At 45.4% G+C, this 15,831-nt stretch overlaps 1 protein-coding gene across 1 annotated transcript in view; it reads left to right on the forward strand.

Moving 5' to 3' along the window:
• Positions 1-973: 973 nt before the first annotated feature.
• Positions 974-15,831, forward strand: part of LOC146179735 (calcium-activated chloride channel regulator 3A-1-like) — a 48,367-nt gene continuing 33,509 nt past the window's right edge. Inside the window, exons 1-4 of the mRNA XM_084579326.1 lie at positions 974-1,520; positions 9,264-9,433; positions 10,432-10,729; positions 15,385-15,491. Coding sequence (XP_084435452.1) covers positions 9,278-9,433; positions 10,432-10,729; positions 15,385-15,491 — 561 coding nt within the window. The 5' untranslated portion in view covers positions 974-1,520; positions 9,264-9,277. The remainder of the gene's footprint in view (positions 1,521-9,263; positions 9,434-10,431; positions 10,730-15,384; positions 15,492-15,831) is intronic.

Consider the following 15,831-nt stretch of genomic DNA (forward strand, 5'->3'; position numbering starts at 1 on the left):
TAATAAGTTCGGCAGTCACCTTGCTTCGCTTGGTGAAAATTATTTATCTGCGCTGGCAAGATAAATACGGAAGCCAGAGGACACGTCGCTACAAGCAAGCTTATTTGGGTACAGCGTCCGCAGAAAAAAAGCCGGCTGTTACTGTAAAGGCATATTATTTTATATTTTTTGGGGGGAAGCCTCAGCATAATATATGTTAGTGTTGCCTTTCGCAATTGCATGAAAACTAGAATTAAGCGTATGCGGCTGGAGATAGTCGGCTGTCTTTTAGAACAGTAACAGAACACGAGCGGCAGGAATTATTTGGTATGGCCATGGTTGGCAGTAAACCAGCCTTAACGTGAACAACCGCAGGGTGCAAATGGGTGATGCTGAAGCAGAAATTCTGTGACTCATTTTGTCCGATTGGGGTTATTTGGAGATAGTTGATTCCTGCAGAAGAGGCCACCCACATATATATCACCGGATAGAAGGGTAGAAAGTACGTATGACTGACTACTGTCAAAAGTAAAAAAATGATTAATAACAACAAATTAAGACGTATGGAGAAAGATTACCCGACGTTGAAGTGAAGAATTCAGCTAAAGCAATGCGTTACTCGAAAACGAGTGGACCTGTTACTAAATGCAGTCTCACAAGAGAATTGGTGCAAAGTTAAAGCTGCGAACTCAGCGGGATCGATTTCCCAACTAGCCAGATTCGCCCGTGACCGCGTGTGAGCAGCGCAGTTGTGCATGCTTTTGAACAGAGCTCGTCGCTTTCGCTACGCTGCGAATTGCTTTGCAGATCAACCATAATTATATCCTTGTAAACGTTTAGTGCGCAAATATAAAATTCTCACAAGTACATTATGTTAAGCTATTTAAAAGTAGTCGCAAGTTGATGCTGCGAATGATGGACTGAATATGAAACTGAACTCATTTTCATATGAATATGAAAATGAGTTCGGTATAAAAGGCATTAGATTTTTATATAAGATATTCGAAAAATCGCTTCGAAGGTGCGGAAATCTGTGTGAAGAACATGTCATAATTTGATAGAAGACGAAGAAAGAAAACCACGTTTGGAAAAAGAAGACGACGAAAACGTGGAGGTTGGCTCGAGGAGCGCGAGGCACGAGCAGGAGAGAACAGGCGAGCAGGGGAGCCGATCGGCTGTCCAAGGAGCTCGGAGCGGCGGGTCTTCTGCCAGGCTTGACCCGGGGATCCAGACCTGGGGCCTGCCGGCCGTATCCTGGCCTGTTCTCCTGTTGTCCACGAAGCTCGGAACGGTGGTCGGGCCCGGGAGTGCCACAGCGCCAGCTCTTCACTGGCACGAGCGTTCGGCGCCGTGCTGAGCCCAGGCACGTCGGGGAGGCCTGACGCATCGGCTGTGGAAAGGCAACCCGAGGCCTCTTGCCTCTACTGGGCCCCGTCCGGTGGTCTAGCCTTCCGCTGGACTTACCGAGGTCTTACTGCACCAACCCTGCAAAATTCTGACCACCCGGAGCGTCTGCACCGGCTTCTCCACCCAACGAACTGGTGACTATAGACAATTTAGTGTTTAGTCTTCGTCCTACTTGCTTGTCCTACTCTCGTCCCGTCCATGTGTATACATAAAATTATTCGTCGTATCATCGTTAGATAGGTCGGTCTGGTCATCTATTTAGATTGCTGTCGCTGAATAGCCACAGAACAAGGTGGTCAGAAGATTTAAAGAAGCGAACCTCACTATCTGTCATCTGGTGCTCTGATTTTCACCTTCAGGGATCAGGTGAGCCCCGAAAACCACAAAACAACTTGATAAAAAAAAAATGCCCTTTCAGGTTTATCTACTTACTATGTGGCATGGGCAGAGGCTCTTTATTTTTCTTTCCTTTTCATGCCTCAACATAATATGTGCCATATGGCCAGAGAGCCTGTTTCTCTTTTTTCAGTATAGGCCATAGGTTTGGACAACTAAATATTATTTTGTTTTAATGCCGGAATATGGAGTTTTAAATAAAGCTAACATGAGTAATGCTATGAAAAACGCAATAAGCTAGAGGCTCGAAGGGTAGCTTCCCTTATGGAAATGATTTCGCAATTCTCCACCGATACAACTTCCGCGCAATGGCGTATAGAGCTGAGTCGGTATGACCGATGTTAATGAGAAAAGGCCGCGCCGCTGAAACATGACACTATCCGGTTGAATATGTATACGGAAGGAAGTATTGCGTTCTCTCAGCCGATCGGCACATTTTCTAGGAAAGAATCGGCTGAGTCCTCGTTTTCTTTCTCTGCACATGTGTGACGTGTTCGCTGGCAAAGATACTGCGTTTTAAAACCATTTTCACGTCATGGCAACTGTCTGCTTGTACGCAAGTATGGGTACCATGGGCGTGAATACGAATGAGTGTGTAGATATTCGATAGTCGTCATTTATGCTGATTTATCACGGAGGTTGCATAGAATACAATGTTATCAAGGGTCATCTGACTGTTATATAGCAAGGATCAGCAGTAACCCCTTCTGAGCCACGATAAAAAGCACGGCATCGAGGAATGCGCACAGAGAAAGCCGAGTTTTTCTGCACCAGAGTTTGAAAGGTATATGTTACAAAATGAACTTTTAATAAGTTCGAAAGACGAAAATTTTCATTATTTTTGCGTACGAAGTGTTATACAAGTGAATGCTCCAATTCTGGCACCCATCTCTGTATATCCCTCGAATGAAACATGCGCTTTATATAAAGACACTTTGAAAGTTGAGACGCTTATAATGATTTCCAGACAATGGAGAAAGCAGGCACGCGCCGCGAAAAACAAACATGGCTGCCGTCACGTTATTTCGAGACAGCTTCAATCAGAAGTGATCCATTTGCTTGCTTCATGAAATAGTATTTCAATTTCATTTCAATCGCCCTTTGTTAGTTGTAACTAAAATAAAATACAACTGCCCCTCTTTCTTCCGAAATGCTCCTGTTTGGGTTTTCGCGACCCTAGACGTCCTAAAGTTCCTGTTAATCGAAATCATTTCAGAAATATTTGTGTCTGACCAGGTGCTGAACTTTAATCAGAGCTGAACCCTTAATCAGAACTGCAAGCCGTACTTTTGTCCAGAAGCGAAACCGAACTAAACGAAAACTTTATTTTAGCGTCATCTAGAAGCTCAATGACAGCCGGAAGGATTAAACAAACCTGTTTCATTTGATTCGACTCCTGTTTAGCCAAATTTATTTAACTGACCTCGTCAAACAACTCTACAATCTTTCGAAAATCAGGCGTGAGCGTTGGCGGTGTACTAAGCGATTAATCTCTCTGACAAGTGGTAGTTGGAAATTGATACGACTGGTAACGCATTGTTGGCTGGTTCTGCGATGTTGGGAGACAACATAGCATGGAAGGAGTGCATAGAGTTGAACTTCGGACGTCTCGACCTCGAGAAAGACATCGCATACCCTTAGGCCACGCAATCACATTCATATGGCTTGGTTAAAGCGGGACTTTGTGCCTACGTCGATAGTCCGTCACAGATTGTCGTGGCTTACGGCTCTAAGCGAATAAGTATGCGGGATGTAATGGAACCACAAGTTAAAGGATTAGAAATGTCATCATCATCATCTGCTGGGCCATTATCACAACAGGGCGGAGGCCTCTCTCATATTCCTCCAATTGACCCGGTCCTGTGCTATAGCTGCATCCTATTGAACCCTGTAAACGTAATCTCATCCGTCCATTTAACTTTGTTTCGCCCTTTGCTAGACCTCTCCTTCCCTTTGAATCTATTTTGTTGCCCTTAGCGGCCATTGGTTAAAATTTCTTCGCAATACATTTCCTACCCCTGTCAACTCTTTGATTTGGCTGGAATGTCGTTAGGTCGAGTTATTTCTCTGAAACATTCTATAGGCTTCCTATAGCTTATCGTTACTCGCATGCCATTTTAGGTCCCGTAGATATTTGCGTGGTTTTCAAATAAGTAGAACCTTTATTTCGTTACACTCCAAGTTACAGCCCATTGATAAACACCGGTAAGGTTCAAGTTTTATACACTATCCTTTTGAGCGGTGCCGATAAGCTGCTGGTCATAATCTGCGAGTACCTGCCAGATGCGCTCCGCCCCAAGCTTATTCCCTTAGTTATAATCTTATCGTGGTATAAATCTGCGCTCACTATCTGTCCTAAGAAGTCATCCTCCTACCACTTGCGGTGCTTCTATCTATTGTAAATATCTGTTCCTTTCTGAGGCTGTTAAACATTACGTTAGCATAATAATATTTGGGCCTACCTTTCTTTTTTTTTTTGCTGTTGTGACGCTGGGGCTAAGTCGACCCGTCCTTCACTTGGTAGCGTGCAGAGACTCCCGGTTGATGAAGAATTGAATCTTCGAAGTTGGTAAAATATATACAAGCAGGTTTAATGGCACTTTGAGAAAGACTTATTTACATGAAAAAGAAGGGTATATCAGCAAATTGCAAGCGTTAAGAGTTCATAGCGAGAAGCGTCTGGATGAGCCGTTTACCCAGGGCTCAGAGCCTCATTTCGCGCTCTGCAATGTCCTTAAAACTCCCTATGTCCAGCCCCTCTCTGAAGATGCTGACCAACCAGTTCCAGGGCACGCCCCTCAGATATCGGCATCCAATCGAACACATCACTGCACTGATGGTCTGATGCACTGACTGGTCCGGCATTGTTTCATTGGGCGTGGTCACTTGTTGGCGGGTAGAGCTAGGGAACGGCGAGGAGGTACATTTCTATTCTTCAGCAAAAATCCGATATGCTGGTTCCGGCAACTGGATTTCCTTCTCAGAAACCCAAGTGCACGTGCGCGCCGCATACTGCTCCCAGCATTGTCCCTTTCCGGCAATTGCAAATCTTTCCTGCATTCCCGGGAAATCCTCTAATGGCCGTAATCACCTTGCTCCTTTCTTGTCCTTTACGTCAGCGGACGTCGTCTCCTTTGGACAATAGGCATTCCTCACTTGACCATAGCGCTTCTCGACGGGAAGGGTGAAGAATTGAACGAAAGCACTTCCGGCTATTTCCGACAGGGCGACATTTCTTTGTATTTTTCTAGACGTTCCCTTGACAGGGCCAATTTGGAATTTGCAGGGTCTCGACAAAGCAAACAGGCTCACACCAAAGGATTCATGGAAACAGGCTCACTTAGCGCCCTTGCACCAACAGCACATATCCACAGCACATATCCATGCCCACAGGCGAACAATAGAGCGCGCAAGTGCGGACGATGCACGGTCATAACACTGTCTAGATTGTCAATAATTAATTCCACTTTGTCCCCTAATATAGCTATAGCAAGGCAGTATCATCGGCGAATCGCAGATTGCTGAGGTTTTCTCCATCAACCCTTATCTCAATTTGATCCCGTTCGAAGTTTCTCAATACTTTCTCTGAGCAAGCTGTGAACAGTACTGGGAAAATCATGTCTCCTTGCCTAACACCTTTCTTTATTGGAATGTTATTACTTTCTTTATGCGGAACTGCGTTTGCTGCGCAGCCCCTATAGATATTTTCCGGTACTTTCACATACTCTACGCCATGATTTCGGAAAGCCTGCTTGGCTGTTGCGATTTTGAGCACGACTATTTTTCCGCAAAAAATGAATGCTAATTATAGATACAGCTTATATTCCAAGCATTTTTTACACCCGGTTGATAGTATGAATATGACTGATGGTAGAGTTCCCTCTCTGAGAACCTGCTCGATCTTTCGATTGATTGAAGTCTGAGGTTGCCCTGATTATATTAGAGATTAAATTAGTGAATACCCTGTACTTAGCGGATATTAAGCTCATTGGTCTATAATTTTTCGAGTGCTCAGCGTCGCATTTCTTTGTATTAAGATAATGTTACCGCTCTTCCAAAATTCTGGTACCGTCTATGTCATCAGGCATTGCGTATTCTCCGCCGTCAACACATATGCAGTGAGCTGATCCTCCGAAGCTGCTTTTTGCCTTTTCGTAGCTTCTAAAGCTTTCTTAAACTCCTCCTTCCTTCCTGGCGGAACGTCTGATTGCTGCTCTTCGCTACTGAGAATCGAATTATTGCCTCGCCTTCTTCTGCTCCTGTATAGGCCAGTATATAATTCCTCGAGTATTTTCATTGTCTTGTCCATATTATGCACCAGAATTACCGCCTTGTACCTTAGCGCTTAAATCTCAATTTCGCCTATGCCTAATTTATTCTTCACCGCTTTAAGACTTCCACCATTCTTAAGAGCATGCTCGATGTCATCCATATAAACTTCCTTATATCGGACACTTTGCATTATTGATTACCTTCAAAAGCTCTGCAGTTATGACGTTTGTTGGGTTCTTTCATATATTGGAGTATTCATAGGAGGCTGTGCCCAATTGCTACAGCAGGGTAGCTAAATCCCGTTCTGGGGACGCAGTGCGTTTTAGGAATTGTTCATCCAAATCAGTTCGCACCCTCAAACGTTTTATGTAATTCCATGGACATGTGGAGTTTTAGGGATTTAGCACATAACAAAATTCATGTACGCAAACCTGGATCTGTAAGTTGAGTCTGTGCCGTCAAGAATTTAAGCGCGGAGCTCGAATGCCCTCATTGTTTCTTGACGAACCGGGAATATTTTTTTTAGGGAAGCTAACGTTTCTTAACCAGAGATGTAGCGTTACACGAGCTGCGGTAGGCAGCGCGAAAATGGCTCTTATAATACCGGGTGACAAAATGGAGACAGAATGGCTACCGCGAAAGAGCCTACGCCATTGCAATAAGCGAACTTTTCAGTCCTGAAATGTTTTTACATCAGGGAGATTAGAACATTTCTATTTATTCAACTCCTTCATTCGCGTTTTGCTGGAATTGTTTTTGCCACTTTCCCAACGGCCACTGGCAACATAGCTGGACACAATCTTAAACTCAACTCGGGGGAAGGGGGGGGGGGGGTTGTGGTCAGGCGCTCCACATCGAAAATTGATAAGTAGTTAATGAACAAATTTTTAGCTTTCTCATGCAAGGGCTGTAGGCGAGTACAAAGGTTAAGAAGCGAGCAACATACGCCCACCATACACCTAGCTAAAAAGCCTTACTTGATGCCCTCTTTTAATGAGACCTGGCGAAATGGGTTGCCGCCTTCCCTTCGAGGCCAGTCTCATTCTGGTGTAAAGACCACATGAGCCCAACCATATTTCTCATGCGCTCCTGATGTAATGTAAACAGTGATAGCTTTCAGGCTCACTTGAATGACATGACCTAAAATTATAACGATAGTGACGATAATTACGCATCTTTTCGAGAACGCGAACGAGAAAAATGCAGAGAAACGCTTCAGCTCAGCTTTTAAGCTTATAGCGTATTAGCTTTCTTTGCTACCGTCTGTGTCTCCTCTTGAGGATCCTCGTTGCGTATGTGCATTTTTGCTCACTTTCTTTCTGATTCTTTGTATACGTCTCAACTATTTCACAAATAATCGTTACCATACAGTCTTAGGCTGCCTCTATATATGGAAGGCCAAGCGACGTAAACAAAAAAGTCCCGCTTGAACCAAGCGGTAAGGAAGTGGCTGCATGGCCTAAAAATAGCATGCTTGACGCATGATCCAAGGGTCTCATGGAGTCAATTCCCATCGCACCGACCTACCTCAAAAGAGGAGTTCGATTTGGCAACTCCTTCCATGCCATCCGGTCTCGTGACGTCATCAGTCTGTGATAAGCCACCCGAGTGCAAACTCCCTCCTGCTAGAGATGCCCATAGTTTTCCGCCCAAAGCACCGACAAGGTCGGATTCTCTGTAGAAAGAAACATTTTAGCTCTATAAGGTTAAGATTTAAATTAAAGAAGGTCTCATATCTCGGTATTCATTCGAAAAGCAATGTGCGCCCGGTGCATGGCCTTAGGTATCGCATCATTGACGCCTATGATATGCAAGGTGAATGGTCTACCACAAGACCACTGATTCTTTCTGCTTCGGCTCTTGTGAAAATTTCATTTAAGTTGGTCGCGCTACAAATTCTAACAGTAGCGAATGTGCCAAGTTTGTATGCCTTGAGCTTGCATATGTGTCCGCCAAAACCAGCTCAATTGATTCAATTGCAAAGTGTAAAAGAACTCTGCATCTAAAGGAACTGGGCAACGGGCGAAAATATCCGTCGTATTTTCGGCTCCAAAGAAATTCGTCACATTGCGTAAGGTTCGAAAAGCGAACAGCAATGGAGCACGCGGACGTAGGGCTCGTCTGCAGAAGGTGTATGTTACTTGCATTGACGGTGTCACTTGAGGAACACTTAAAGACGCTGAGAATATTGGCTAGGATTCGAAAGTCGGGTAAAAGCGTGGCTGCCAAAATTTTCTGTAGTTATTAACCTTGCGCGCTGCAGTTTCAGCATTACATGTTGCGCCATCTGGTGGCCGGCGCGTGAAGTAGCGATGGTTTATCCACAGCCCTTGCCGATTGGCTGTGGTACAGCGGCGCTCTTGATAGCGGTGGCCATAAATGTATCCCTATTTATGGTGTCATATGAGGGCCACAGCATGAAATATAGGATGTTTAACAATATTTTAAACTGGTTTTATGAGTGAACAAAAAAAGGCCATGGTGGCTAAGGGGCTAAGACGCTCGACTACTGAAACCGAGCACCCTGACTCGCGCCAGTGTGAATCTATGCCGATAGTTTCTTTGCGTGAGATTACTGCAAGAGATCATAGTCAAGCAGTGGTCAGTCATATATCTCAGGCGACACGAAGCATATGCCCAATATTGCAGTTTGCGTGCAATGCGGTATGTGTGCGTAATGCCGAACTTTGCCAACGGAATGCAGACTACACACACACACTATGTTGGCAATGTGCGTGTGTAGGGCCGGATATTGCCAACAGACTCCCAATATTGGGCCTTGGTGTGTGATGACTGAGAAGGTCCATCGGTCCCTGTTGTCTGGCGAGCTTTAAAGACTCATAGGAGAAACTCCTTGTTGGAGCCGGTACAGCGGACTGAGTTTGAATTGCACGCGCGAGGTCGCGTGTTTCTGACCTCACGAAAAGCTTATCTAATCAGAGCGACGGCACACGCGTTATACGATTTTGATAGGCCCCGACCATTCGAATAAGCGCTCTCGCACTAATAAACTTTGTCGAAAGTTAGAGCTCATGTTTGTTTCTTCTTGTGTCCTCTCCTTCTCCTGCACTAGAATCTCACTATGATCATGCAACAAAATGCTTAAAAGTCACACTGCTCAACAAAACTTTCGACTGCCGCCACATACACTATTCTCACTGGTACGCACATCGCCAAGGTGTTCATGCTTTATGTGTAACCTTTCGCAGCGTACAAAGAGATAATGGATGGCCGGTTGCCAGTAGCAGCTGTGTTCTGCTTCCTGCTGATAAATGTGGCTTCGCTGGAGATCGACCCGGCAGACGGCGGCTACAAAGACCTGTTGATCGCTATCCATAGAGACGTCGCCTACAATGAGTCTATCGTCGATAACATTAAGGTATGAAATGAAACGAACTTTCACTTTTCATTTCGCTACATCAGCCCGGCGTATTACGCCCAGTGTTCGTACCAAAGTTTCTGGGTAGTATTACCTGTCCTTTTCTGTCTGTTATTGCAAATGTTTCGAACTCAGTGCAGAATGACGTGAAAGAAACATAAGGTGTACAGCACTACATCAGCTGTGCTTTTTTTCCGACAACCTTCGTGCATGTAACCATTACAAGCTTCGCCATCGTCATGAATATAGGACGCAGAAGTAACGGCGTGCGGTAAACTGGTCTTCATTGTTGATTCTCTTTGGAGCGCGTTCATTGCAACCTGCGTTCTAAATAACCGTCGGAATCAAACATTCTTGCGTCACGTTGCTGTTATTTTGATAGATTTTAGTAGAAACGGAAAAAGTTTCTATAAATAATTGGGAGATGCCTTCCTATGTGGCTACGTGCCTGCTTGTAGGAACATGTTTTTGATTGGCAAGGCAGGCTTAAAGTGTTTTCAGCTCAACCATCTCCAACTTCTTAGGAATTGCTATCCTGGCGATTGTATTGTAAAAGCTGGAAAAGGATAAAAAGATAGCAAATGAGGCTGTTAAGGGCACTGCACGATGCGACGCCCAGGGCTGTAAGGCTTACATGGCTCAAGTCGCGGCAGGCAAAGGTGCTCACAGGGTTGTGAATGAGACTCGCATATGCTTATCCAGATATAGACATCTAAGAAACATGGGTAGAAGATAGAGATGGTGGAGGTATATCAAATTAAATCAAATTATATTTTCTAACAAGTAAATGGCCGCCTGGGCTAAAAGCTGTACACAAAGAGCTTGATAAAGGCCAAGGAAACCCGTACGCAACATAGCAGGAGCAAACAGCAAATTTCAGAAGTTCATTAAAAATTCGACCATGATATTAAAAAGTGTTATGGAATACATACGTTACTGCAGCACGATATGGAAACCAAACGATATGAATGGCAGAAATGGTGTATCGCCACCCATAGGTCCTGCTTCAGTCTTCTTCCGAATTCCTGCACCGGGCAACGAACGGACGTGTGTTCTTCAAACACGTGACCATTCACTTCCCGTACACGTGGCCCAAGAGAAGCAGTGCGAGACTCGTGTCTGGGAACTCCTTCAAAAAGAGCGACGTCCGCTTTGAGCTTCCAGCGTCAGCTCAAAAAGACCGGCCGTTCACGAAACAGACGCGGCCCTGCGGCCAGCCGGGAGATTTTATACAGATTCCTCCTGCATTCATCGCAGAACTGAAGGCATCGACCATGGCGAAGTACATTAATCCAGGTACGCTTGTGTTTCTACAAAGAAGCCAAAACTTTTTTTTTGAAAGCCGGTGAGGTTGCATGGTGCCTTTCTTACGAAACGGGGGCAGGGTCCGTATTCTGAGTTTGCGTCGTTATCGGTATCTCACTCAAATTGAATAATCTCATTGGTGGAAATGTCGAAATCGGACGTTGCCACCACAAAACTGGAACTGGTGGCTACTTCAGGTTCTGGCATTTCCATCAATAACATGATTCTATGTCAGGGACATAGCGGTACTGTCGATAACGACGCAGACTCGGAATACGGACCGTATTTTGATTATTGGACAAACGAACGGCACCATGTTTAAGCTGCCAGCTAATAAACGATCACTTTGAGTCGTCCGCTGCCAGATTGTTAGTACCCACGTACACATTTTCATCGCTGGTGATTTGTGAAAACAGTGAAAGCTTATATGGGCTATGAAAGCGTCAATCAGGAGAAGCTGGAGACCGAAAAAAACAGAAAAGGGAGACGTTAGCCAGGGCATCACATACGCTAACTTCCAATATTAACGAAGCAAATCTTCCTTTCTGAAGTTTACAATGAAAAGCGAAACAAAACAAGCAATGTCTTGTACATATTCATAGGAGTCGACAACTTGGTTTCCACCTTGCTTTCAAGAAGGGTGTTGCAGAGCAAGCCTGTTGCGGAGACGACCCAGCGCAATTAACGGCTTTGCAGAATACTTTGACGACAGCTTATAACTAAAATAGTTATATCTTGAAACAGTGTAGTTTATATGTTTGTTTGTTTTTAATCACATTTAAGAGCGAGAAGAGTTAAATTACTTTCAGGTCTTTTTCTTGGCACGTTAATTATTCATTGCTCCTACTCGATTGGCACAACCAGTGCACTAAGAGGTTGTGCTAAACTTGCCCTCCAGGATTATAGTAAAATGCGCTATAGTAAAATGCGCTGTAATGTAAGGTGTAAATTTAAAAAAAAAACCTAAAATGGGTCGCCTCATATATGAAAGGCAGCCCATTTCGCACATTCTTTCATTGTGATCAAGAGACCCGTAGGTGTCCCGAAACGTCATGTTTAAAGCATTTTTTTTGGTATTTGACGAGTGTACGTTTTATTCGGCCACTATGTCTGCCCCTCGACAGACACGATTCTGTCGAACCCTCAGCTACACTTGCAAAACTATGTGAGCAAAACTCACATAATAAGGGCGATGAAGTGGAGAGAAATACGATTCTCTCTAAAACATGGAACATCTTTCGCAACCTTTTAGGCCCGGAAAAGTATAAGACGCCATGTGACATAAGGCTAGCAAATACTAGGTGCGCGTACGATGAAGACGACGAGGACTTCATGAAAACGTAATAGAAACATACGTGGGAGATACCTCGCCTACATCCCTCCCCGATTACTGCAGAATGCCCAGCGAAACACCAAACATCACGGAGGTTGAGATGAGGGCAGGAACCGTGAGACTCAAAACGAATTCGGGACCAGACGGGGTAAAGAACAAAACCTGAAGAAACCTAGACGGCGACTCCATTAGGCACATAACGGAGTGTATGTAGGAATTCTGGGAAAAAAGCTAGCTGCCACAGCAGTGGAAAACAGCAAAAATCATTCTAATACCAGAATCCGGGAAGCCTCCCCAACTGCCAAATTTAGGACTAACCTTCCTAACCTCCTACGTAGGGAGATTGAGTGAACATGCTTTCCAGACCGGACTAATAGGTTTCATGGGGCGGAACAGACTGGCCAAATGAGATGAGCGGCTTCAGACCTCACCTTTATACGCAGGACGACATGCTCAAATTAAACGCGATATAAATATGATAGACTCAAAATCAAAGGACGCACAGACAAACTTGGACCTAGATCTCACGAAAGCTCAAGATAATGTGAAACATGAGGCAATGCTAGAAGGACTGAACAAGTTAGACGTAGTTACCAAAACACACACGTACACCAGGAATTTCTTGACGGGCAGAACTGCTCGCTTGAGATTTCAAGCTTCAGAATCTCCCCCCACGATTGAACTAGGAAGCCAACATCACAGGCGTCCCTGCTGCTCCGTTTTCAACGTGACCATGATAGAACTCCTCGGCAAAGTAGCAAAGCTTGAGGGACTGTAATTTAATATGTACGCCTACGATAACACACTATGGGTCAAACGGGGCACCCGCTCGACAGTATAAAATCTGCTTCAAATCGCCACTGACGCCATTTTTACTTTGCGGCCAAGAGAGGGTTGGCAGGCCAACGACCGTCGTTGGCCTGCCAATCATCTGCGCCGTCGTTGTCCAATTCTCCTCTTTGTCTCGTCTTTGTTGCGTACGTATATTACTGTCCATCATGGTTCACCAACTCGCCCAATCAGCCGTTCATCTACAACCACAAAAATTCCGAACTCTTTATATATATTTCGAAGCACCTAAGGGGCAATGCACCCTCGGATAGAAACATTAATGTGGACGGTACACACGTAAGAAAGGTTGACCAAATCAGAATCCTAGGCCTGATCCTCCAGCCGCATTGTCGCAATGTCGAGAATATCAAGAGGCCGGTGCGTCACATGATGCAGACTCTGAGTCTAATCAAGCTAGTGGCCTATAAAGATTGAGGATTAAAAGAGAAAACTGAAAACGTAGCTTAAGAAAAGCTGTCGCAAGCCGGATAAGCTACGCAACACCGTACCGTAATTTAAAAATTGCGGAAAGAGCAAAAATATATTCCCAAACGAGGAAATGCATCAGCAAAAGTGATAAGACTATCCATATGCATACCCACGAAAGAGATGCTAGCTCTAGGAGTGCGCAGATCATGTACAGAACTAGCTGAGGCCATGCGAACCTCTCAAATCGAAATACTCTGGGCAACAGAGACAGGAGGAGTTATCCTGTACAAGGTTGGAATTCCCCTCGTGTCAGAAGACATGCATCCGGCGGAACACAACAAAGGCAGAAGGCAAAACAAAGCCAAGGCTCTAGGAATTATAATCGGAGAAATGTCGGAAGGTGCGATAGCCTAGGTGGATGCCACCAGAGGTTGCGGTGGCATCATGGTGGCAGCTGTCGTCAAAGGCCGAGGTTACGCCATGGCGGCCGCCATCCTGCGCGAGCACAGCATTGAAGCTGCCGAAGTTGCGATAGCGTTGGCTAGCTTATGAACGGAGGCACAACAAGTAATAAGCGACCGCAAAACGTCCATCGAAAATTTTAGTAAGGGGAGAATCTCTCCCGCTGCGGCCCAAATGTAGACCAGAGAAAGTTGACCAGGAAAGTTTAGATAATTTGGACATCGCCTCACGCAGCCATCACCGGGAATAAAGAAACGAGGACATACTTTGGCGACCGAGGGAGCGGAGAATGCCTGCTAAAATATGGAAAGATTACGCAGCATTATAGATTGAAACGCAGACTGCCCTCCCCCCGCCCCTGGAGACGATGGCAAACCTACACGTGGCCGCACACGGTTTTCAGGTTAGGTATTGAAGGCCTCGCCTTCAGAACAGGGGTCCGCGAGCCATGGCATCGCCGGTTAGTGACAATTAGTTCCAGTCTCTCTTAAAAACACTGGTTTATTTCCGGACAAATGCAAAAGCATTTAATAAAAGGAACAAACAAAGAGAAACGCCACTGCGCTGGAGACATGATGTCGACCAGCACGACGATACATTGCCAAGGATAAAACCGAACGAGGGTCAGGGCTTCACCGCGGCAAACAAAACACACTGCGGTGCGAACAGGGCGAGCGATGGCGCCAAAGCACTAGCTGCGGCCCAAGCGACATTGCTTCTCTCGTGTCAACAGCTCACGCGAATAAGCCTAGGCCATTTCTACAGGCATTCCTTCCATCATCGTGCCTCCGGTCTTCTTTCCGTCATCCGTGCATGCCCGGATGGCCCGTGACGCTCGCTGGCCGCCCCGCTTTGGCCTCCCCGCCAGGGCAAAAGGCCCCGCGCCTTAATTTCGACGCGCTTATCTACTCTCGTTTTTTCGCCGATAACAACCCGCCCCTAAGATCAGCTGTTCACTCATGCGCACTAGCGCTGCCCGCGCAAAAGCAATACAAATAGGAAAACGCGCGCGGAGTTTAAAGCACTGAAAGGGGCTGCGGAGCCCCAAAGGATGATAAATACAAAAACTGTGATGAGAGAGGGACTCTCGATCACATAATTTTAGAACGTTAACACTCTATCGAGGAAGCACACAAAATAAATAGAGCAACCTGGAATACCTTGCTGCGTAGTTGGGATCCTGAGCTCCAGCTTCTAACCATCTGCTTGGAGGAAGAGGCAGCCGGGACACAAGACCTCCAGGCGCCAGCATCTGAAATGGCATCATCCCCATTCCCCTTAAGTCTGCGAGCCAGGAGTGTCCAGGGGGGCTAGCCATATTCGGTCACCAATAAATGTTTTTCTATTTGATTACTGCACTTTGAAAACAGTCATACTGACACTGGCGATAAGCCTAACCGCTCTAGTTCGCTGCCCAGCAGCTTGGTGCCATTTGTTTATTAATGCAGTTTGCCACATAAGACAGTTATATGAAACTTAAAGGATAAAAATGAAATTCCGTAGGGAGAAATGACACTAATTGGAGGTTCTACCAACTGCGGTAAGTTACATGCGAATTGCATCCTTTTTCACCGCCATTTCATCCTTACAGCCTACGTATTCGTGCACGAATGGGCCCACTACCGGTATGGCGTGTTCGACGAGTACGGAAGCCAGGACGACGACACATTTCCCCTCACCTATTGCGACGATAACAAAGTGAGTGCCGTTAAAAACGTGGAGACGAAAGCAAGTCTGTAATAAAAATGTTGCGAAAACATACACATACAAGACCTTCTGAAAGACGGCATACAAAAGGGGAGCGGCAAACGTGGTGCGATCTTGATTAAGGTGTTTTTTTTTTCCGATATAAGGAATCAACAGCCCCAGTTATCAACCTAGAAGTAGGTCATTATCACGCAGAAGCAGTGTGCTAGTGTTCTTCTTCTGATGACAGTCTTAGAGGCACTGATTTCATATATTTCGGAGTGAAAACCGTGAACACACACTAAAACTACACTTGTAACAAACCACGTCTGCTGATATGTTCAAATATACC

This window comes from Amblyomma maculatum, chromosome 9 (assembly GCF_055883805.1).
Source record: "Amblyomma maculatum isolate TAMU_Amacu chromosome 9, ASM5588380v1, whole genome shotgun sequence".
Classification (NCBI taxonomy): domain Eukaryota; kingdom Metazoa; phylum Arthropoda; class Arachnida; order Ixodida; family Ixodidae; genus Amblyomma; species Amblyomma maculatum.